The following is a 24,798-nucleotide window of genomic DNA, read 5'->3' as shown; positions in this document are numbered from 1 at the left end:
AAATGTAATTCTCTATTTGTGTGGCATATTGATGAGCGTGCACATGTTTATGTGTTCATGTCTTAGTTTTAACTCTGTCATTTGTGGTTCCACTGAGACCCAGTTATACACACTGTTCATGCAATGCTCTGTACAGTGCTGCACGGCTACAATGAATGCACTGTAAGCCCTACATGACAAAGGGCTCTGGCAGTTGTAATGTACTTCCATTAATCAAGTATGTATGAATGCTAAGTGTTGTTGCCTACAAGAGAAGAAAACCTGCACTTAAAATGTGTCTGATCGTAATTAACCAGACCTCAAGCAAATTTAATAGATGGCTGTTTTATTCAAAAAGATTATTCAAACTAAGTACAGGAAAATAAACAATTGGATGCGTCAATCAGAGTTTGAGTCACTCTGAGCTTTAATGATGCGTTTGGTCGGGCTTTCACTCAGAGTGCCAAAACTATGCAGCGGCCAGAGCTGTGAAGGGAAAAAAAGCAGAAAAACAAGGAGTTAAAGGAAAATAAGACTTCATTAATACCAAACAAAGCTATTACAGGAGACAAAACATTTATTTCACATCTTGGACACACTCCCTAATACAGCTTTTAATGATGCATTTGACCTCATTAAAAATCCTGTTATTTCATCAGCTGTCGTAGCAGGGCCTCCAGTGGAGTGCTGCTGTCCAATCAGATGGACAGAAGGTTGCCTGACCCATTTCCAGGGTCATGGTTGCGATGACATCCGGTGACATGACAACAAAGCAGAATAGAAAACTAGACTATATGCTGTCCAGGCTTTGGCCAATCAGACACACTTGTTTCAAACTTCCAACTGACTATAATCTCTGATTAGTACTTGAAATGGCCATAATGGAGGGATTTATAGGGGAACAATAAATACAAAATGGCTCGACTACACTTTACTAATTTTTAACCACAAATAAGAAATAAGACATATCTTGGTGGCTTATTTTTGCAAAATAAGACACCATAAAATTGAGTTTGCATGTTACCTTTAAGCAAACACGACCTCGGATGAGGGCATATGGAATTGGGCCATAGTTCCTTGAGTCAGTGGAATTCCTACGGTTATCACCTTCTAGCCATACATGGCCCATTGGAACCTAAAAACATTATTACACACGCCATAAAATGATTAGCATGTTCACTTGTCCAGTACAACAAAGAGGTCCCCGAGACTGCATATCACATGGAAAACTGATTTCATCCACTATTTAGAGAAACTCTACCAAACCTCACCTCTTTCACCCTAAAGAGTCCCCTCGGTTATCCCTCCCTCATCATGTATCCTAACGTTAAACTACAGATCCTTCTGTTTCACTGCGGAGGTTTCATGGGTAACAATCGGGGTTGGGGGATGGACACTTAGGAGAACTTCAAACAGGGTCATTAGGCTGTTGGCTGAGATCTGCAACCCTCTTACCCAGAGAGGGCAAAGCCAGAGAGGGGCCTGAGATAGCTGGACAGAGGGAAAAAGAGGGAGAGAACTAAGCTGCGGCTAGCAGCAGCGTCCAAGGGTCTCCACCGCGGTCCGACCTGCCAGTGGGGTGGTCATCCAAGCAGGCTTTAATTCACAGTGACACCAATTATGATTAATCTCATCACTTTAGGAGAGTAGGCTTGTCAAGGCCCTAATTAAGTGTGCTGTCCCCCTATATGTGCAGACAGGATCAACAACACATTATATTGTCATAATGGGCATCACAATCCACGAGTCTATTTTTGTGTTGCTCAACTTTTTAAAGGCAAAAGTCCTCTGGAAGAAAGGGAATAACATGAATAAGAAAACGGGAAACTAGCAGTGGGATGATGTCATGCCTTTTCCTGTGGTTAAGCTCCTTCTTCCAATCACTCTGGTCTCTGATTACTCCCCAGTCTTAATGTGGGACGCTGCATTTCATTTCATATTTGATAATTGAGACAGATGATGTGACATAATCACAAGTCAGTGACACGTTGACCTAACATGAGGTAAACAACTCGCTGACTAACAACGACACAAATGAATATCATTAAAGGAGTCATCTGAGAACCATATGTCAACATGCTGGATTCTCACCATTACACCTCATTAACATGGTAACATATGCTGGCTCCCAAGTACAGGAAAAAGAAACACCACTGTTTGTAATCTGCCAAATCATCATCTGTCAAATCATAATCTGGCATTTTTTAAATAAAAACCTCATCCTAATTCTGTTGGGCCGAAAAACATAGCTGCTTGATTAGGGATTGTCAAGTGTCTCAACATTGTTTCAACATTTCTTTTTTTTTAATTACACAACACATTTGAACAATATATAAAGGCTTGACTGGATCAACAGAGCTGATGCACATAAGTAATATCCAACAAAATAAATTGTGAGTTCTCCAGGTTTGTTTCCAAAACTGCTGAGAAATATTGGCATAATCAGCTAATTTTAATGGCCATAAATCATCTCACACAAATGTGTTTGCATCATTTTATCACATTTTTACTTTTCTTTTTAGTGCATAAAAAATAGGACCATGAACATCCTATGACTTTCACCTGAAAGCAGACTGGGGTAAACCCATTCATCCAAGCATGCGAGGAACCTGGATGTAATTTTGGACTCATATCTAAATTGTGATAATAAGTTAAAGTCTGCTACTAAATCAGCTTACTTTCATCTTAAAATATTGTCAGAATAAGGGGCTTCTTGATAGAATGTTTGATTTACTGGTCTCTGCAAAATAAAAATAAATCAATCAATCAAATAAAAAAAAATCAATCAGGCAACGGCTGCTCATCCAAATGCTGCTGCCAGGGTTTGATACCAGAAAAATAGATCATATCACACCAGTCCTTAAATCACTACACTGGCCCCCTGTTTGTAAAAAATAGACTTTAAAATTCTGGGCTGAAATACATTTCTCAGTTGCTTGTCAAGGATGAACCATGTAGATCCCTCAGGTTTTCGGAGACCTGCTTACTCAGTGTTCCCAGGACCAGAACTAAACAAGACGAGGTACCATTTAGTTTCTAGACTCCTCAGCTCTGGGACAAACTTCCTGAAAACCTGAGAATTGCAAAAACGTCTGGTTTGCTTAAAACAGGACTGAAAACATTCTGTTTAGAGCAGTTTTTGATTGAAGACTAATGATCTCTTTGGACACTACTAATCTAGAAAAAACACAAATGAGTGCAAACAAGTGATCCTGGTAATTTCTACAAACCTGTAATAAGCCTATAGCAAATAATCAACTGCTATTTGGGATATATTTGGGTTCAGATTAAGGTGTTTTTTTCAATTACATTCAGTTTTGTCAGATAAAGTCTTTCACAAGTATCGAGTAAGTTATTTTTTTGTAGTTTAACATCTCTCCCCAGTGTCCATTCCCCCTTGTTTGAAAATAAACAATGCACATGGAAAGAAAAATCTAACCTAACTTAATGCAGAGTAAAATTGAGAAGAACATGTTTTAAAAGTTGAAAATCTGTCTTTTAAAGTGGCATACTGTCAACCCTTGGACATCAGTCAGTCACTACATGTGATTGGGAAAACAAAGACGTGAAAGGTCATAGTATCCTCAACATTTAGATAACATTCAAAAACTTTACAATCAGAGACAACAGTGGAAACTACAGTGCCTTGTAAAGATGTATCACCCTGTTGTCATGTTACAACCACAGGCTGCTTTGTATTTATTTAAGGACTTTTTTCTGATAAACCAACACAAAATAGTATATTATGGTTATATTTCTATATTTATTTAAAAAAAAACTCTGAAAAGTGTGCTGTGCATTTGTATACCATTCCCTTTACTCGGTTACCCTTAGATAATATCCAGTGTGACCAAATGCCTTCAAACGTTACCCTTCTAGTAAAGAGAGTCCAGCTTTAATGGCCTAGTCAAAAGCCAGACCTAAATGCAGATTAGGGTAGAGCTATTTTGCTAAAAAGGATAGAAACAAATTTCGAACTCTAGATGCGAAAAGCTGGTAGAGACATACTCCAAAAGACTTGCAGCTGTTACTGAAGGGAAAAATGGTCATTACTCTGGGACTAAATAAATATGCACACCACACTAAAAAGTAGCAAAAGCTAGGAATAATTTCATCCACTTACCAATTATGCACTACTTCATGTTGATCTATCATAAAAACCCATGAAAATACAGTTACGTTTTTCTTGTGGGTGGCAAAATGTGAAAATGCTGTCGGGGTATGCATACTTTTGTGCTATATGAAAACAACTACAATAGATTCAATTCTGTCCACTGAAATAAACTTAAAATAAAAAAATTAAAAAAAAAAAAAAAAAAAAACAGGGTATAGCATGCATTCTTATGTATTCCGGCCAATTAGAATTATTTCCCATTACTTTGTGTGAGTCACAGGTAAGTCACCACTATATGGTGCTGTTATAACGTAAAATGCATGTCTGTGATTATCTCTGAAACTGCTGCTTGCAGAGCCTAAATCTCAATTCCTGGATGTTCTTTGAGTCATTCTTAATCATGTAAGTTTTGAAAATCATAAAGTTATGCTAATTAGCAATAATGTTGCGTAATATGCGAAACCTATTTTCATTAACTCCTCCTAAGGGGCAAGGCCAATCAAAGCAAAACCAGGCTTGGTAAGACTGCAGACATAGCCGACAAAACGATATGGCATGGATTTCAAAATAATTTTTCGGTTTGCGAATTATATGCAATCAAACTTAAAAAGTTTTTTTGGCCCAACTTGAAAATAGATTAAGATGTACAAATAATTTTCATACCAGTAGTGCATAAGGTCAAACCGTAGGTATGTAGTCATTTTCAGAGGGATCTAAGCCTAGGGGGCGCTATAAGCAAAATAAATTTATATAGCCAAAATGGCTGAATGGATTTTTATAAAATTTGGTAGATTTCTTCAGGATACCACCTAGAGAATATGTAATGATTGGGCAACGTGGGCGTGGCTTATGTGCGAAAATGTACCTCCGACCCTTCACATATAAAGGAATTCCCCTAAAATCACTTGTGGTACCTAGAGAGCCCAAACCTTCAGGATATGTTCTGCGCATAATCCTGAAAAGTACTTATTCTAGATAAAGCTCTATCTCAAAGCACGTCACTACAGTGTACAATGTTTGGTAATAAAGCTAGCAGTTGTATCTCAAGTTTTGTTGCGCCAAAAGCTGTGGAATTTTGCACACTACTTAAGTAGACAATGCCTATAATCCCCAATAAACGTTGTTCAATTTGGGCAGCCAACGTTTGTACAATTAATTCATAAAGATATATGCTAATCAATAATGGCGATTATAAATTAATTTTGATGAACTCATGAAAGTGTGGTGGCTGAAGAAAATTCGGCCTATTCTACATATTACCGAGGTTCTAGGTGAATATTTTTGAGATTTTTCTGACAAAGTATGGATTTTACATGACTTTTTCAATTTTGGTCATTATTACTAATATCATTGAAATGATAGTTAATTTCTTTTAAAACAATCATTAAAATTAAAGACATGACAAACAATGTATATCATTCCACATATAGATATGGTTTCCTGAGAATATTTAGGGAATTTTATGAAATACCATATATTTTATATACATTTTTTAATTTGGCTAAGTACTATGGATATGACAGTAAACGATTTTTGGTTGAAAAGGTAATTAATTTAGGCACTTGAATAAACAGTTATATTGTTTCTTCTATAGTCATGGAGATCTAAGAATATTTTGGGAATTCTTTGATGAAATATGGATTTTTAATGAATATTTAAATTCGGTTCATTATAGGTTGTTAATGTATAAACAAAGCCTTTTCATTTTTTTGTTCAAGGACTATTACATTTAGGGACGTTATAAACAATATATATTATTGTAGATATACACAGGTTTAAATGAGAATACTTTGGTAATTTTTATGACAAACTATGTATTTTTAAGGAATGTTTTAAGTGGATTAGCTGTCTGCCTCCCTACCTTCAGATTCAGGGTTCGATCCCAGGTGTATCCACCCTTGCATTGGTGTTTTTTTTTTTTCTCACACAAGTATCAGAGGCAATGCTGCCTGTTAATAAAACACATTTTTTTTTATTAAACCCATTACATCTAGGGACAATGCATATTATTGCAGGTATAGACAGTTAACTGAGATTATTTTGGACATTTTTAATTAAGCAGCCCTGATAATTGTTTGATGAAATATGGATTCTGCAGAAAGCTCGCTGTCTGCCGCTCGCGGAAGAAACAGTGCCCCCAAAATTAAGCTTGTGGCCAAAAGGTGTATTGCATTCGTAGTGTTCAGAACATCTATCTCCGGTCGGTATTTTGGTTCGGGGTTAAGTAACAGTAGTTACCTCTCTGTTTTATTTGTGTTTTTTTCTGACACAAGTATCACAACCCTTCTTCATCCATAGCTGCTAATATCCCTTAAGGGCCTTTCAGACAGGACGCGGTTTCCGCTAAGCCTGTGAGGTCTGAGTGCTTCAGCAACCAAGATCAGACCTGACCTTTTGAAAATGTGGTCATGTGGGCGTGTGACGTGGTAGTCGGGAAGAGGCAGGGTTGGGGGCGGAGTTACTGGGAGGGGCTTGGAGCCCGATCATAACTGCTTGGGGTTCTAGTTACTTTTGTATTTTCTTCCGGAAATTGAAGCAAAAAGTGATGTACATACAGCCTGTGATTAGTATATCTGTCAAAAGATAAGCTGGTAGTCTGTCATCTTTTCCAGTGGGTATCAATGTCTGTTTTTCACGAGGACCAGATTTCCACAAACATTTCTAAATATCAAGTTCAACACAGGCTTAAAGTATTTCTAGACAGAGTTCATTTAATAAGCCAGGGACTGCTGAGCGGGATGGGTGGGAAAGACAGCAGCAGTCTTGTGGTTACAGGTTGGGTTGACGCCAGGCATTGTTTACCTGTCAGAAACGTGTCGAGCAAAGTTGAAACCGAAGCTCTCTTCAATGTGGAGGCTTGCTGTTTAACAACCATGCTCATTATCTTAACATGATTGGAGTAAGGCAGTTTTTTCCTTTAATACTGTGTATGAATATTCAGTTCATCTCTAACTATATCACTCTGTCTCACTTTACAGCAGAGAAAAGAAAGTATGGCGGGGGTTTCATGTCACATGTCTCTTTCTCTCCCCTGGTGTAACATTAGGGATCAACCGGTATTGTTTTGACACAATAGAAATGATTCTGAAAAGGTGAGAGAGCAATTAGTACATTGTTGGATCTCTGAGGGTGGAGCAGACAGGTCTGTCTATCTGTCTGCACAAGAAAAGAGGTGATGACAGGGTCTTACACTGCCTTACAAAAAACATCTTTAAAGGTCTACATATAATGTTTCACACCATCATAATAACCACACACAAGCACATAGGTTCTCTGCACAGAAAGAAAAAAAAACTATGACACCACTCATTTGATGATACATGCCATTAAAATGCTTTACGTTTTATGTATCATGTTACTACAAAGATACATACTACATGGAAAAAGCAATGAAATCTGACATGCTTTAAAATGTGCTATTTTGTGTCTCAATGGTCAGCTTGTATCTTATTAAAATCAGAACCATCAAACACAAAATAGCCTTGTAAATTGTGACACCACATACACATAAGATGGCACCAGCTATATCCCCTGTTAATTTAAGGATTTTCACATTCATTCTGTTGATTATCCACAACAGTACAGTGGAGGGAGAAGTGATGAGAAACTGAGAATTTCACTCAGAAACAGAATGCTTCTTTGAATACAAGGCATTCATTGCAGTTTAATGATAGCTAAAGAGCTAATATAATTCTTTGGCTTCTCTTTTACGTTTTGCATTATGGGCCATTACACATTCATAAATTCACAGAAATTGATGGTTTTTTATCATTTATTTGATTTGTAATTGGATTTATTTGTTTAATGAAACAACCAACTGAACATCCATGCAAAGTAGTGATTTCATATTGCTTGCCAGGGGAGGTATTTTGAATTTTCTTTAAACAAGTCTATGATTAAAAAATAGAGTTAACACATGAAAGCTGTTTATCTGACTACTTCTATTGCTACATGAGACAGATTTCTACATGGTTTTAATATTATAAAGTGGAAGAGCTGAAGGTTATTTAAACAGAGCAGCTTACGCATACTCAGCTGTTGTGTAAGCAGAGGCTCCTGCGTTTGCTGAACGACACTGCAGCTTAACTCAACAATATTTTCACACAAGCACGAGATATTTCATAAGCATAGAAGCTTAAAAAGGTGTGACCTGCATTTGTTATAGGGGACATAAAAAAAATAAAAAAAACATAGCTGGAAACTAATACTAACTTTGTTTTCATGTAATAAGTAGTCCTATGGCACAGCTAGCTTCTGAAAGAAGTTAGAAAAGTAGCATCATTAAGCCTTAATGAGCAATTTGTTTACAAACTATGCATTATGAATGTATTACTTTATAATTAATTATACAGTTTTGTTATCTGGGAAATAAATAAAGCTATAAAAGTTATTGAGTTGAGTACTTCTAAAAATGTACATTGTTGAGGATCTTGGATTAATTTTACCAATTCAAAAAAACAACATATATTTGGGAGTGTTTGTTAGATGGCCTGATCAGGTTTGATATACGTATAGTTAGAGGTAGTACTTAGGTAGCATCAATTATTTATGTGCATTGTATTTCATTACAATTTTTACAGTATCTAACTTTATTAACTATACATGCAAATTAATTTAATTGTGGCACAATCTGCTAAAAGCCCACAGAGAAAAGTCCACTTGAACTGAACTTAACTACAAGTCATCTGTTTCATAGAGGCCTGCCTCTGATAAAATCTGATTTATCACTTCAAGATCGAGAAGAAGGCATGGTATCAATGAGAGATCATGTAAAAATAAAGAAAATGTTTACCTGAACCCAAATACAGTAGTTTAGAGTTTTAAAACGACTTAAAGTTGAACACTTTTCACAGAATTATGGCACACATTTTCCAATTGTTTTTATGTAGAAGTAAAGATAGTAGAAGTATTTACTTTGTCATTTCAAGAATGTCACTTGCGAGCTTGGCCTTGTGCTTTATTTTTCTGAACTTATTCAAGCGTTTGCCCATAGCCAATAAAATACAAAGTAAATTCAAAGACATGCAACATAAACACAACCTTTGGTTTGTGGACTGTCATATACTCATTCACACACACAAACACAGACTCAGAAAACCCTCCTCCCACCCATCAGTCTGTCTATTCGGCTGGCACTAACTCTAACAGGCTTCAGAAAGATTGCGAGCCTGAGCTGTGGGTGTTGGAGAGAGCAGTAATAGAAAAGCAATGACAGTGGTTTTCGGCAGCAGAAACCCTGTTCATTCTCTGGTTTTATCACCATTCTTAGGAAATATAGGTGTTGTCAAAAGCTCATATTTGACCACTGACACAAAATGGATGCACATGGTCTAAAATGTAAACAACTGTGAAAGCCTATAGACTGTGACAGACACAAAGAACAACTGAGACAGAGTTTTGCATTATGCATAAGTGTTCTGCTCATCATTTTAGGGTGAGAGAAACTATCAAGTGTACTAAACACATTTTTCTCTCATTCTCTATTTAACTGTACTCTTTCCTCGTTTTGGGAAACACCCTTAGCTGTGGTTGTTTGCAGGAAGACTGCTACTGAATCCTCTTTTGTTTTTTTTTAAACAGGAAATAACTGAATGTATATTAAATGCAACAAAAAATCTGACACCTTAACAAATACACTGTAGGTATGAATTATATAAATAAATATACTTACATATGTGTGGGTCTTCAACAAATCCAATGGGCCACTGGTGCAGATTTTGTCACCCTCCAATCCAATAACCCTTTTACAAATGTTCATGTGTGGATCAAATGGACTTTTTACTATTACTACGTCACCCCTGAAAACAAATAAATAAAATTATTCATCATACAATACATGGTGCAATAACGCTGATTTGATTAATTATATTTGCAAAACAACCTGTAGCAAATATCACCAACTTTCAACAAGTTTAACGTCTTAGAAACGAACCAATCTCACTGGTTATCAAAACCAAATCAGCATCACAGCTTATCAATACAGCTAAGCCATCTGAAAATAGATTATTGAGCTATCTAGGGAGTTAAAATCTGCACTCTGTTTTCTCATCACTTTTATAATTAGTAAAGAGAGTAAATCTAAACGAATATGTAAGATTAGAGAAAAAAAAAAGTATAATTCAGCAATATCTACTTATTAATAATGGGCTCAAGAAAGATAACAATGGATGCCTAATTGACTTGTAAAAAAAGAAAATAGACAATGGTAAGTTACACACCACTTGTTGACAGGGTTTGAATAGACCAGAATTATTTAAAACCATTAAACTTAACTCTTAGACATCAAGATAATGGTTGTATTGATGGTCTAATTTGGAAATTTAATACCTAATGATAATTTTAAGGCAAAAGAGATTGAAGGAAGGAAAAAGTAAGGAACTTAAACTTTTGAAAACTGCCTGGACGTGCAATGAACCGGGCTAGAGGTTTAGGGATCAAACAGTAAAGGTAACTGCAGCTTTACATCAGCCGAGGCAATTTACTTTTTTGGGGAACCAATTGCGTTCGAGCTCTGTGGTTCTGCCACCTCAGTCCCTTCCTTGGCTAGAACAATAGGTTCTACAGCTACAACAATGGTTCTGTTTGCTCTAAGATCACTCCTGTAAAGACAAGCGAGGCTGACCTTTCCTGGTACTGGGTTCCCAGATATTTGGAGGCTCCATACTTTGAAATTGGGTAAATACCTAGCAGTAAGTCACTGAGGGATGCTGAGCACAACACAAAATATAGACAAACGTGCAAATAAAAATCTATTGTAGCTGCAACTGCAAAGACTGGCCAGGTTCAGGTGACTTGATTGGGTCAGGTTTCTTGTTTAGAAGGATGCCTTGTTTTGTTGGCCCATACCCAAAGCAACAATGTCATTTAAAGTGGACCCATATGGTGGCAGCAGTTAATCAGGAGCAAATTTTAAGTAAAAATGTGAGTTTGTGATATCATAAAGCCAATGAGTTAAAGTAAGAACAAAACTGACCAATTACCATGAAATATTTGCATAAAAACACATTCCATTCAAAAGCTTCCGTATTCTGTGATCAATATAACTTATTTTGGCAAAATCACACAATTCCACTGGCTAGCTGACATGGGCATGAGAGCAAAGCGTGAGAGGTCAAAATCCAAGAGTAGGGTCAAGCTAAATATAAGACTCAAATCTCTCAGTAAAGCAAACAGAATCTCTGATCCATCCTACTTACTTTTCTATTTTACAAAGATGACGACTCATACGTTCAGAGAAGACAATATCATGGTTTACAATCGTGGGCTCCATAGATGGACCAGAACACTGAATCAAGACAAAAAAATATATATTACTTTTGTTCATAAAAAAGCTTATATAATATATGAAAAAGAGGCATAAATTATGTAATCCTAATAATACAAACCACCACAAATTCTCCAATGTATTCAAAGGCACAGTGCGCTATGCAGCCGTATTGTATGGTGTAACCCAAGAGGCCCAGGGTTTTCCCCAGCACACGACGGAACATCTCCACCTATGGAGGAGAACAGTCAGAAGTTACAGGATTCTTCAATAAAAACAAAAACAACAAAAGCTGTGAGGAGTTTCATTTCTAAAGGTGTGGACAAGGTTGTCACAGTTGGCCTACCACTAGGATGGCACATTCTTTAGTGTTTCATTCTCAGGGGCTGAGTAGCCAGTTCACACCAGAAAACTGTCCCGCACTTTGACCCTGTGGACGATGGACCTATCAACACCTTGAGCACAGGTGATGGTCAAACACAGAAACTGTGACACATCCAGCCAGGCAGCCTTGCCCTGTCTGCAGCTACTTCCTTGACTGTGCTGCCTCGGCTGCCACCGTGCTCATTAGAGCTGTTATCAGCTCCTGTCAGCACTATAGAAACACAAAAACACTCTGGTACGCTTACAACAGCCCTGCAAACACTGTCATTGAAACACACAAGGAATATGTCTTCTAAGCAAACATCACAACCACTTTTGGGTTATTGACTTTTACTCAACCTGCAGGATGGACTGAAGAAAGCAAGCCAGTATTTACATACTGCCAAGCAGACTTTATATGCAGAAAAGCTCTAGCCCACCTGCACATACACAAACAGGAACTGTATACGGTCGGGCTTAGATGTTAGTACGTGCTTCAATCGCTTTCTTTTTTCTCAGGCTGCTGTCCTGCTAGCCCTCCACAGGGTAAAGAAATCTTTTTCTTCATCTTCTCTATTCCTTCTGTCTCTTTCTCTCGCCACGTCTCCTCTCCCTCCCAGGGTATTATTAACCAAAACAAGCAGAGCGGAAACCAAAGCTCCAAATCCTCAGAGCTCTGGGAATGACTTCCCAAAGATGGACAAGGATTAGGACCCCCAATTTCTCCCTTACCCCAGCACCTCCACCCCCTGTTTCTCCCCAGGTTCCCAACAGACCGAGTGTCAGGTGGCTCTGTGAGTCCTGCCAAAGATGTTACCCCTAATCCCATTACCCCCTCTACTCTTCTCTCTCTCTGTTGTACACACAGGTCCGTCTCTTTCATTCCAACTACATTTCACCTATTAAACTCTATCTTTTCTTTCATGTGTCTCTTTGGCCTATTCTCCATCCTTTTTGATCCCAAAAAAGATAGACTCCATCGTCTCACTTCCCCACTGCTTCTTCCCTCTGTTCCACAGTCACCACTTGCAACCCTCCACATTTTCAGAGATATTGTGAATGGCAGGGCTCAAGCAGGTGAAGGGGAGGATATAGATACCCTGCGCAGGGCCCAAATGAAATGCCCCTTTCCAGTTCCAGCATGCTCCATTTTCTTGTTCTGCAAACACAGTCCTTCCCCAGCTGGTACAAGAACACCTCTGGCCCTCTTAATTCCTCTGTTGGCAAGAAAGTGGACTTAGGGTTATTGTGAATCTCTGGTCTACGCTAAGACAGCATGTTCATGCCTCTTCCTCTTAGTCTCAGCTTGCTTCACCTGCATTTCCATTTCTGTGGTACTGTAATGCACTCTCAGACGTGATCACCAGTGTGCGCCTCCTTCTGCTAGACCAGGGATCAGCAATCTTTGTTAGCACTCATTCACAGAGCACAGTGGACAGTCTCCCATACAGCTGCCCTCATATCTCTATTTCATCACAACCCCTCCCCTCCATTCCAGCATGCATTCATCATAGGTAGGGATTAGGAGACTTTGCATAACCAGATCACACGGCCAGTGACTGATATCAAGAGAGTCCATATGCAGCCGCCTGGTTTTCTGAGGCCCCCTCTGTTACTGATAGTGTGTGTGTGTGTGTGTGTGTGTGTGTGTGTCATATGCACGGACAAAAGCATCACCTGTATGTAACATAGAAAGTGTAACATATAAGCTGAAGTGACTCTTGGGACTCAGAATGAGGTGGACATCCACAGAGACTTCTGAATGAGTATGTATTACATTTTAATTTCCCCAAGGCAAAAAAACAGGCAGCCCATACTATCTTTTGCTGCTAATACCCTATAAATCTGTGTGTGTGTTGTGGTTGGGCAAAGAGTATTAATTAAATGTTGTATCACAGCTGTAAACTAGCACAAAGTCTCTGTGATAATCCTGGATTACACAGCAAACATGTTCATGAGAAAACAAAAAACAACAAAAAAAAAAAACGTCAAAGGAGCCTTCCCTGCAGAACCATCTGTGACCACTGGCCTCCTGCTGTCACCGCACAGTGCTACAGTCAGGATAAGAGGGGAGGTGGAATTATTTCATTGTGTGTTTAACTTTGTGAACCTCTTATTTAGGAAACCATAATTCATTCATTCAGCTCAGAGCAATCAATACTAGATGAATTAGGAAAATGGTTTTTTTAATGTGAAAAATCAGCAGAAATCTCTGAATAAAGTGACTCCTGTAGAAAGAAATACAGAAAGGAGAATCAAGGAAGTTGCTGCTTTTAAAGATAATTTATCATTTCAACTTGAAGATACCTTCTTCAAATGTTATAATAATAAACTTGAAACGGTGATGACATTTGTCGAGGTCTATGACATTTAAAACGAGGAAGACTTCAAATTATGACTTGGATTGTTGAGTTTTAATCTGATCTTTACAATTCAGGCATTGCTGGTTTTCCTTGAGGTCGGAAATGCACCTTGGCTTCTATCCAACCAGCATTGACCATATACCAAAAGAAAGGGCTGCAGTTTACATATTAGAGTTAATAGTTTTGAATATACTGAATAATAATAGGGTCACAATTACAGGACGGGCAAAGGGTTATTTAAATTCATATATCAAACCTTATGGTAGCTCTCAAGAGTACAGGACCCTGATGAAATGCCAGATTTTTGCAATGTAAAAACAAAATCACACCATGAAAACTCATATTGGACCAGCAACCTGTCCAGGGTGTACCCTGCCTCTTGCCCAATAACTGCTGGTTATACGAACTAGCCCCCATGACCCTACAAGGATACCTGGATATAGAAGATGGATGAATGGATGGATTTCATATTCATCTAAAAAAACAAAAACACATGGTAAAAAAAAGGTGTGATAATCCAGTTGCTCATCCTTAAACTTTGTTTAAAAGCCCTTTTGATTCAACTTCAACATTGAGTTTTCTTTGGTAGGAGTTCATCAGCATACCAAATCTTGACTTATGACAATATCTGCCCAACCTACCTTTAAAAGTTCTCGAATTCTATCAGATTGTGAGGATATCTCGTCTTCACCCCACATTAGACAACACCACAGATTTTCTATTAAGTATAATTCTGCACTCTGGCTAGGCTATTTTAAAACTTTTCTCTCAAACATTTTCAGCTTTCTGGGAGAAACCTGGTCAAAACTGTTGGTATTTTGAAATGTTCATAATTTCATTCACCTTGATAAGAACCCAACTTCCATCTAGAACTGGTTCTATGGTACATACGTAAATATCACTGTGGATCGTTTTGTACCCTTCTTCTGACTGACACCTTTGAACAAAATGATTATTGTGATCCATTGTAACCTCTCTGAACTAATTTTTATACATAACTTGCCATATTAACAGCAAATTGTTACTAACTTCAAAATGAAGTTCATCAATATGCTGTTAGCTGACATGTTTGTATCAGTTTTATGGGATTAAATGAGCAGGCAAAAATCTTAATTTTCACTATTTGATGAGCCAATCAAAAATAAAATATTCATAAAACAGAAAACAAAATATAGCCCGTTCAAGCCCACCAAAAGTGATACCTAATTAAATGCACATTATTGAAGCCATAAGGAAATTGTCGGAAAGGAATTACCTCTACTGGTCTCAAAGGATTTGACCCTGCCATGAGTGAGTAGTGTTAATTGAAATACATGGCCAGTCTATTAGGACCACAAAGCGAATTTCAATCCAAACAGCACACAAGGGCCTTGGAGCGGACTTCTTACACAACTAAATTAGGAAAACATGGGCTGAGAAAGAACCGGGCTACAGGGGGGCTAAGAGGCTTACAAGACCCTTGTCAGATATTCTTCTTCTCCCTGAGGATCACAGATGGAAGGGAGTCTGGAGGAGCAGCCAGACCAGAGTGGGGACGAATCCCACCTCTGATGTCTTTCTCTGGACAGCAGAAGGCAGGGGAGGGTGGGGAACTGAGTCCTGTTGCGCATGGCTTGATTTGATCTTAATGTGAGATATAAAAAAGGAGGAGCTTTAGCAACAAGGAGGGGGGACGGACGGGGCTGTTTCAACTATCATTGCAATCAGAGTTAATCCCGAAGATTTAAACACAGACACCTGGCTGAATAGGGAGTGACAGATGTGAAAGTCCCAGGATAGTGTCTGCGCAAAATCCCCGTCCCCCCGGATTCTGCCTTCTATCAAAGGTTTAATTGAAAAGACTGATCTCCATATTGCTCTTTTTATTGTTGCTAACAGCAACGCAGCCGTGAAACAGCTGAGCGAGGTTGCTATTTGAGGAGCTCAGGGCTTATACCTACAATCAAAGGGTCAGCCAGAGCAAATAATAGCCAAGTGATATGAATACAACTGCTGTGAAGTGAAAGGAAGTGCAGGCTGACACAGTCCCCAGCCAATTCTATTCAATAGAAAGTCAGTCACTAAGCCTTATTGTATTGACCGCAAGAGATTGCGCGTTGCTGGCTCTGCGCTGAAAGAGTGCAGAGATTTTATCTGCGCTTGTATCAGATTTACAAAGGAGTTTGGGTTATCCACGGGCCTGAGCTTGACACTAGCTGCAATATTTCTATACTGACTAGTGACAGACATCTTACCTCACGTACAATTTTTAGACTGTAGTTTCCTTAAATTCTACACTAGTACATGTTATGTGTGTTTATTGTTTCTTAAAGTTTTCTTATAGATCAAACGTGATATGACTAAAACAAAAACCATCTGAGAAAAGCAGAATGGAGCAATTCAAAATATGGAATGCCAAATAAATGGAAAAAAGGATAAAATTAACTGTAAACAAAACCTGTCTTACTTATTGTGCCTGCGCCTGTAGACTACTACTGCTTTTCATTCAGTGTTAACAAAACAAATTTGGTGCATGTTGATGATAATCTGGCATCCTCTGGACACAAAAAGTTAGGACTCCCCAAACTGACGACAGAGCAAGACTGAAGAAAGCAAAACATTCAGATCAGGAAAAGGTCTGACATGTTATGACTCCTGCCATTATTTAGCTCAATCAGATACAGCAGCTGACATAATAAAACTGGAAAAAACACCTGGAAAAAAAACACCTCTTTGCTAGATCCTGATTTGAGAAGGTGGGTTATTTTTGTACAATTACTCTAGCTTGCTCTGCACATACTAAAATTAATTTTGCAGAATAAAGACCAACAGAAATTTGTTCATCAGTTGCAATACTACACAGACTAGCAGAAATTACTGTACTGCTGAAGCTGAATCTCCTTTCTCAAAATGCAGGTCAGTCAGAGCATCTTACTTGGCTCGTGCACTCTTTCCACAATGCCTGGCGTTGTCAGCCATGATATATTCTCCTGGCCTCCTGTCACCACGCATAAATCTCAACAGTGCTGTCAAAACAGCAGGAATGTCTCTGCTGAGAGCGTTTGTAAAGTGAGCAGTTGGGCGATTGCTTCCTCGGGAGTATCACAGCATCTTGCGATCCAACACTGCCTCTGGCCTCTCTCTCTTATACAAAGCTTTATACAGCTCTATTAAGGATGTCATTGATCAGTCTTGAGTACAAAGGAAATATTAGTGGACTTTGCAATGTTCGAATTAAAAAGAGGTTGTCTCAATTAGTGCAATATGCAAAATAAATACAAGTAGTTTTATGTGCAAAAATCTTTTTGACGCTTTACTTTTTGGTGCTTTTTAGAAATAGATCTGCCTATCGGTTTAGATTACATGATACTTAGAGTGAATATCCATCCATCCATCAAGCCATTGTCTTCAGCTTATCAGTAATTGGGTCAAGATGATAGCAGGTCCGAGATGGAAACCCAGACATCCCTCTCCAGTGAAAAATGTCCAGGAGAGTAGAGATATCTAGTCTCTACAGTGAGTCCTGGTCCTGCCTTTTTTTCAGCTCGAGCAGCTGGAAAAACCTCCAGTGAAGCATTCAAGAGGCATCCCGACTGGATGCCTGAACAACCTCAGCTGACTCGTTTTGATGCAAAAGAACAACTCTATTCCTCCTCCTCACCCTTTCACTAAGGTTTAGCCCCACCACCCAATGGAGGAAGCTTATTTCAGCTCATTGTATCCGAGATTTTGCTCTTTCGCTCCATATAACCATCTGTAAGGGTCAGGATGGAGATGAACCAGTAAATCGAGAACTTTACTTTGTGGCTCAGCAATTTCTTCTCCACACCACACTGGAACAGCACCTGCATAACTGCAGACGAGGGCCCCACTCCGTCTACCCATTTACCATTGTTCATGTACTAAGATACTCATCCCAGCCTCTTTACACTCGGCTGCAAACTACTCCAGAGAACACTAAACAAGGTCATGGAATAAAGAAGTCCCTTTAAAAAACTGCTTGACAACATGAAGTAGGCTGCAAGATCTCTAAAAGCAATTGGTCATGCCTGATCTAAATAAATTCAAGAACATATGGTAAAAAGTCATTGACAGTCTTGAGCCCTAGTGAACCACAGTGGGAGCTGTAATCTACAGATGGAGAAAACATGGAACAGTAGTGAACTTAAGCAGGAGTCAACCTAAATCACTTTAAGAGCGAATCAGCCACTCAGTTTTCTGTCAGTTGACAAGACAGAAGTACATATTTTTGTAAGGTGTGTGTGTCCCGTTACAGTTGGTGTAAAACTAACAGCATTTCAGAAAAAAGAACATCATCCTTAAAGTAAAACATGGAGGTGTTAGTGTGATGTTTTGGGACTACCTTAGGACCTATCTGACTTGCTTTAACGGGTGGAACCATGCATTTTCTTCTTTACAACATCTTAAAGGACGATGTCTGGACATCAACAATGAGCTCAAGCATACTTATTGTTTTTCCTACAGGACAATGATCCAAAGCACACCAACTAGTCCACCTGTCCCCTATGTTTGATGTATTCATTTTATTGTAGTTTTAAAAAATATCTGTTTCTAAATGTGAATGTTTTAATTGGCTTTTAATAACTACTTTCGCGGCTTCGTTAATATGAAATACACAATCAGAAATCAAAACGCTTCAACTATCACCACAATACAAGCTTTTTGGTCAAATTGTTCACGTGCTTCCTCAAAAATAATCCCATTTCTTTTTATTTTACCCACTTACGAACATTATTTAAGTAAATATAGATACATGAATATAACTTACTGATTTGCAGTCCAGCCGCGTGACCATGCATTCACAATAACAACCCCAACCTCCTCTTGGCAGCTTCCTGAAACTACAACGTAACAAACGGGGTCGTCATTGGTCAAGCTGCGCCGAGCTGTTTTCTGATTGGAGAACCTGTACCACAACATTGACGTCATTGTAAGCAACATGGCAGCTCCCATGAACACTGTGGGTAAAACCCCAGCTGAACGTTTACCGGTTTATAGTACGAGCTTTCAGAAGAAAACAAGGAGTAAACTGATCTCCATACCCGGAACCAGACCTTCGGTCCAAAATGGACAGCTCCTAGTTTCGACCGGTGTCACGTCGTTGGACTATCTGCTCGGTTAGTGTTCCGCTGCTACACAGGCTAACAGCGATTATAACGCATTGTTGGGCAAAGTGGACACAGTCAGCTGCAAACAACCTTACCTTACACTGCACATTTGCAACACATTATCAGTAAAAATGTCCTACAACAATAAGATGGATCGTTGTCGGAACCAAACCTGCTTGTTGAATAATCGCCGTCTCCAGCGGACCTTTTTTAAGGTCTCATTGAGCTATTTCTCTCTTCAAATTGATGTCATGAAATATTCTTTAAAGGCTATGTTTTTGTTGCTGTATAGCAGACCATTGCATCACATAATCAAGACGCCGCCCAATCCCTTAAAAAATTGTTGTTTACATGTTAATACCATGCTTTCTTAGCTAAAATAATGCTCTTACAATTCAAAATTAAAATTGGATTTTGTCCAACAGAATTCCTGCAAAAACATTATATTAGTTTGGCAAAACTAACTATAATACAGGTCAATTCAATAGTTTTTAAGTCTAAATGGCTTTCTAAAGTTACTTTTTAATAAAAGCTCCATGGTTTAGGGAATGTATTGCCGATATCCATAAATCAGCGATTTGTAAGCAAAAAGGGAAAAAAAATCCGAAACTCTCTCTCTGCGTTTACATTCAATATGTCTGTAATCTCCTACATCAATCTTTATTGGACAAACTGATTTACTTTTCAATTTAATTTCACCTCAAAAATCGACAAATACATCGTTCCAATCCAGAAAAAACAATGTGGATGTTTAAAATAGAATTCATGATGAGAAGTGCATGTTTCACATATTTAGAAAGTCAGTCATTTTCTACCGCTTATTCCATAGTGGGTCGCGGGGAAGCTGGTGCCTATCTCCAGCAGTCTATGGGTGAGAGGCAGGGTTCACCCTGGACAGGTCGCCAGTCCATCGCAGGGAAACACACATACAACCATACACAAACTCATTCATACACCTAAGGGCAATTTAGAGTGACCAATTAACCTAACTGGCATGTCTTTGGACTGTGGGAGGAAGCCAGAGTACCCGGTGAGAACCCACACATGCACAGGGAGAACATGCAAACTCCATGCAGAAAGACCCCCGGCCGGGAATTGAACCCAGGACCTTCTTGCTGCAAGGCAACAGTGCTACCAACTGTGCCACCGTGCAGCCCATATCTAGAAAGTACCTAATATTATTATTTTTCCATTTTTATTTTAAAAATGCATCCCATTGCATTATAGATAGCCAAATGGATTCTAATCTAAGGTATGTTAACGTCTGAAACAAATTTGCACTGAATTAGAAATACAGGTCCTTCTCAAAATATTAGCATATTGTGATAAAGTTCATTATTTTCCATAATGTAATGATGAAAATTTAACATTCATATATTTTAGATTCATTGCACACTAACTGAAATATTTCAGGTCTTTTATTGTCTTAATACGGATGATTTTGGCATACAGCTCATGAAAACCCAAAATTCCTATCTCACAAAATTAGCATATCATTAAAAGGGTCTCTAAACGAGTTATGAAACTAATCATCTGAATCAACGAGTTAACTCTAAACACCTGCAAAAGATTCCTGAGGCCTTTAAACCTCCCAGCCTGGTTCATCACTCAAAACCCCAATCATGGGTAAGACTGCTGACCTGACTGCTGTCCAGAAGGCCACTATTGACACCCTCAAGCAAGAAGGTAAGACACAGAAAGAAATTTCTGAACGAATAGGCTGTTCCCAGAGTGCTGTATCAAGGCACCTCAGTGGGAAGTCTGTGGGAAGGAAAAAGTGTGGCGGAAAACGCTGTACAACGAGAAGAGGTGACTGGACCCTGAGGAAGATTGTGGAGAAGGGCCGATTCCAGACCTTGGGGGACCTGCGGAAGCAGTGGACTGAGTCTGGAGTAGAAACATCCAGAGCCACCGTGCACAGGCATGTGCAGGAAATGGGCTACAGGTGCCGCATTCCCCAGGTCAAGCCACTTTTGAATCAGAAACAGCGGCAGAAGTGCCAGTCCTGGGCTACAGAGAAGCAGCACTGGACTGTTGCTCAGTGGTCCAAAGTACTTTTTTCGGATGAAAGCAAATTCTGCATGTCATTCAGGAATCAAGGTGCCAGAGTCTGGAGGAAGACTGGGGAGAAGGAAATGCCAGAAGTCCAGTGTCAAGTACCCACAGTCAGTGATGGTCTGGGGTGCCGTGTCAGCTGCTGGTGTTGGTCCACTGTGTTTTATCAAGGGCAGGGTCAATGCAGCTAGCTATCAGGAGATTTTGGAGCACTTCATGCTTCCATCTGCTGAAAAGCTTTATGGAGATGAAGATTTCATTTTTCAGCACGACCTGGCACCTGCTCACAGTGCCAAAACCACTGGTAAATGGTTTACTGACCATGGTATCACTGTGCTCAATTGGCCTGCCAACTCTCCTGACCTGAACCCCATAGAGAATCTGTGGGGTTCAGGATGAGCTAAAGGCCGCTATCGAAGCATCCTGGGCCTCCATAAGACCTCAGCAGTGCCACAGGCTGATTGCCTCCATGCCACGCCGCATTGAAGCAGTCATTTCTGCCAAAGGATTCCTGACCAAGTATTGAGTGCATAACTGTACATGATTATTTGAAGGTTGACGTTTGTTGTATTAAAAACACTTTTCTTTTATTGGTCGGATGAAATATGCTAATTTTGTGAGATAGGAATTTTGGGTTTTCATGAGCTGTATGCCAAAAATCATCCGTATTAAGACAATAAAAGACCTGAAATATTTCAGTTAGTGTGCAATGAATCTAAAATATATGAATGTTAAATTGTCATCATTACATTATGGAAAATAATGAACTTTATCACAATATGCTAATATTTTGAGAAGGACCTGTAATGGCATCCTGGAGATGAAATCTTCAATCTGAATTTTAAGAATTAAAATTTGGAATTAATTTGGCTTGTCATGCAGCTTTCCTTTTTCACTATAAAGCATTGAAATGCTACCCGTTTACATGTTTGGAAAGTTCTTTGAAAGAACTGGTTTTGTTTAATAAATCACAATCCGTTCCTCTTTTTTCTACTGCTGCTGTGAAACTGCAGGTAGCTCCCTTTATATTTATCATCTACTGCAGTGAAACTCCATTAAACAAGCAGTATATCACAATGACATGCAAAGTGTGAGCTCTTGCATTTTGGAATATATTACCCAAACAAATACAGCATTCAATGGATTTTCTTGCATTATTTACATTGTGCTCACTAATATTGTTTTGCATATATATTTAAAATATAATGCCCAACCTTGTATTTAATCAGTATCAACATATGCACACTAAAATCTAGAACAAACTATAGCAAGAAGGTAAATGTATTTAATCAGGTCAGTATAATCAGTAGCAGACCTAAATGATGCTTACACTTTCCTTACAATTCTTCTAGTAATATATTAATATTATAATATGTTTCCCTTCCCTAACAGGTGGTGGATTAGCAGTTGGCACAGTGCTTCTCATTGGTGAGCCTTTATCTTTACATTTTCAAATAGACAATTTCTTGTCTATTTTCAACACATTGTGTTTCTTATCTCTCTTTGGTAGAATCAGTCTTAAAATATGTGTATTGTTTTTTGAGGGGATATTTTTTTTAGCTTTACTCAAGTGTGTTAAAAGGTAAAATCCCTTACACAGCTCTTTAAATAAACATGAACTTTATGATGGTCATGGAAAGGCTTGTCTTGCCTGGGATAAGCAGGCTACACTTCTCCTCAGCCTTGTAGATATAAGCTCCTTTTGGATATAAAAAGAACATTTGATGGATTATTAGTTCCCTATTTATAGTGCAGTATGCAATGTTTTTCTGTTTCAACTGTTAAGTGTAGGAAATTATTAATTTTTATATATTTTTAATTAGAATGTAACATGTAACTCACGGTTAAGAAGGAGTTTATGCCGTTGTCTACAAAGTCTGAATCTTTGCAGCTAAATGTGTTTATTTCTTAATGTCGGCACAAATCAAAGAGCCACAGGAGTCAGATTTCTTACTACATGATCCAAGTAGATAGAAACTATCCAATAAGACATCATTTATGAAAAAAATAGATTGATAAATAAACAAGATGACCAAAATAGTAGTGGGTTTGAGTTCTTTAGAGATATACAGTACAGACCAAACGTTTGGACACACCTTCTCATTCAAAGAGTTGTCTTTATTTTCATGACTATGAATATTGTAGCTTCACACTGAAGGCATCAAAACTATGAATTAACACATGTGGAATTATATACTGAGCAAAAAAATGTGAAACAACTGAAAATATGTCTTATATTCTAGGTTCTTCAAAGTAGCCACCTTTTGCTTTGATTACTGCTCCGCACACTCTTGGCATTCTGTTGATGAGCTTCAAGAGGTCGTCACCTGAAATGGTTTTCCAACAGTCTTGAAGGAGTTCCCAGAGATGCTTAGCACTTGTTGGCCCTTTTGCCTTCACTCTGTGGTCCAGCTCACCCCAAACCATCTTGATTGGGTTCAGGTCCGGTGACTGTGGAGGCCAGGTCATCTGTCGCAGCACCCCATCACTCTCCTTCTTGGTCAAATAGCCCTTACACAGCCTGGAGGTGTGTTTGGGGTCATTGTCCTGTTGAAAAATAAATGATGGTCCAACTAAACGCAAACCAGATGGAATAGCATGCCGCTGCAAGATGCTGTGGTAGCCATGCTGGTTCAGTATGTCTTCAATTTTGAATAAATCCCCAACAGTGTCACCAGCAAAGCACCCCCACACCATCACACCTCCTCCTCCATGCTTCACGATGGGAACCAGGCATGTAGAGTCCATCCGTTCAAAGATCTCAAACTTGGACTCATCAGACCAAAGCACAGATTTCCACTGGTCTAATGTCCATTCCTTGTGTTCTTTAGCCCAAACAAGTATCTTCTGCTTGTTGCCTGTCCTCAGCAGTGGTTTCTTAGCAGCTATTTTACCATGAAGGCCTGATTCACACAGTCTCCTCTTAACAGTTGTTCTAGAGATGTGTCTGCTGCTAGAACTCTGTGTGGCATTGACCTGTTCTCTAATCTGAGCTGCTGTTAACCTGCAATTTCTGAGGCTGGAGACTCGGATGAACTTATCGTCCGCAGCAGAGGTGACTCTTGGTCTTCGATTTCGTGGGGCGGTCCTCATGTGAGCCAGTTTCTTTGTAGCCCTTGATGGTTTTTGCGACTGCACTTGGGGACACTTTCAAAGTTTTCCCAATTGTTCGGACTGACTGACCTTCATTTCTTAAAGTAATGATGGCCACTCGTTTGTCTTTACTTAGCTGCTTTTTTCTTGCCATAATACAAATTCTAACAGTCTATTCAGTAGGACTATCAGCTGTGTACTGTATCCACCTCCTGCACAACACAGCTGATGGTCCCAACCCCATTTATAAGGCTTGAAATCCCACTTATTAAACCTGACAGGGCACACCTGTGAAGTGAAAACCATTTCAGGTGACTACCTCTTGAAGCTCATCAACAGAATGCCAAGAGTGTGCGGAGCAGTAATCAAAGCAAAAGGTGAAGAACCTAGAATATAAGACATATTTTCAGTTGTTTCACACTTTTTTGTTCAGTATATTATTCCACATGTGTTAATTCA

The 24,798-nt window shown here is 38.9% G+C and overlaps 2 protein-coding genes across 5 annotated transcripts in view; one reads left to right on the top strand and one right to left on the bottom strand.

Annotated features, from left to right (window-relative positions):
- Window positions 1-304: 304 nt before the first annotated feature.
- Window positions 305-19,405, bottom strand: immp1l (inner mitochondrial membrane peptidase subunit 1). 2 transcript variants are annotated; one of them, XM_047363251.1, is made up of 6 exons: window positions 19,364-19,405; window positions 11,479-11,589; window positions 11,290-11,378; window positions 9,765-9,891; window positions 1,004-1,114; window positions 305-465 (listed from the first exon to the last, which is right to left on the bottom strand). In XM_047363251.1, exons 2-6 carry the CDS (start codon window positions 11,581-11,583, stop codon window positions 379-381), a joined length of 519 nt encoding a protein of 172 aa, XP_047219207.1. In that variant the 5' UTR covers window positions 11,584-11,589; window positions 19,364-19,405; the 3' UTR covers window positions 305-378. The 2 variants fall into 2 exon arrangements, with proteins under 2 accessions (XP_047219207.1, XP_047219206.1); XM_047363250.1 differs by lacking the exon at window positions 19,364-19,405 and adding an exon at window positions 18,852-18,978.
- Window positions 18,991-24,798, top strand: part of elp4 (elongator acetyltransferase complex subunit 4) — a 71,984-nt gene continuing 66,176 nt past the window's right edge. For 2 of the 3 annotated variants that reach the window (XM_047363248.1, XM_047363247.1), the window contains exons 1-2: window positions 18,991-19,200; window positions 22,639-22,674. In XM_047363248.1, coding sequence (XP_047219204.1) covers window positions 19,023-19,200; window positions 22,639-22,674 — 214 coding nt within the window. In that variant the 5' untranslated portion in view covers window positions 18,991-19,022. The remainder of the gene's footprint in view (window positions 19,201-22,638; window positions 22,675-24,798) is intronic. The other variant, XM_047363249.1, reaches the window with a different exon arrangement.

This window comes from Girardinichthys multiradiatus, chromosome 4 (genome assembly GCF_021462225.1).
Source record: "Girardinichthys multiradiatus isolate DD_20200921_A chromosome 4, DD_fGirMul_XY1, whole genome shotgun sequence".
Taxonomy (NCBI): Eukaryota; Metazoa; Chordata; class Actinopteri; order Cyprinodontiformes; family Goodeidae; genus Girardinichthys; species Girardinichthys multiradiatus.
This window is presented reverse-complemented; position numbering and strand designations above follow the sequence as displayed.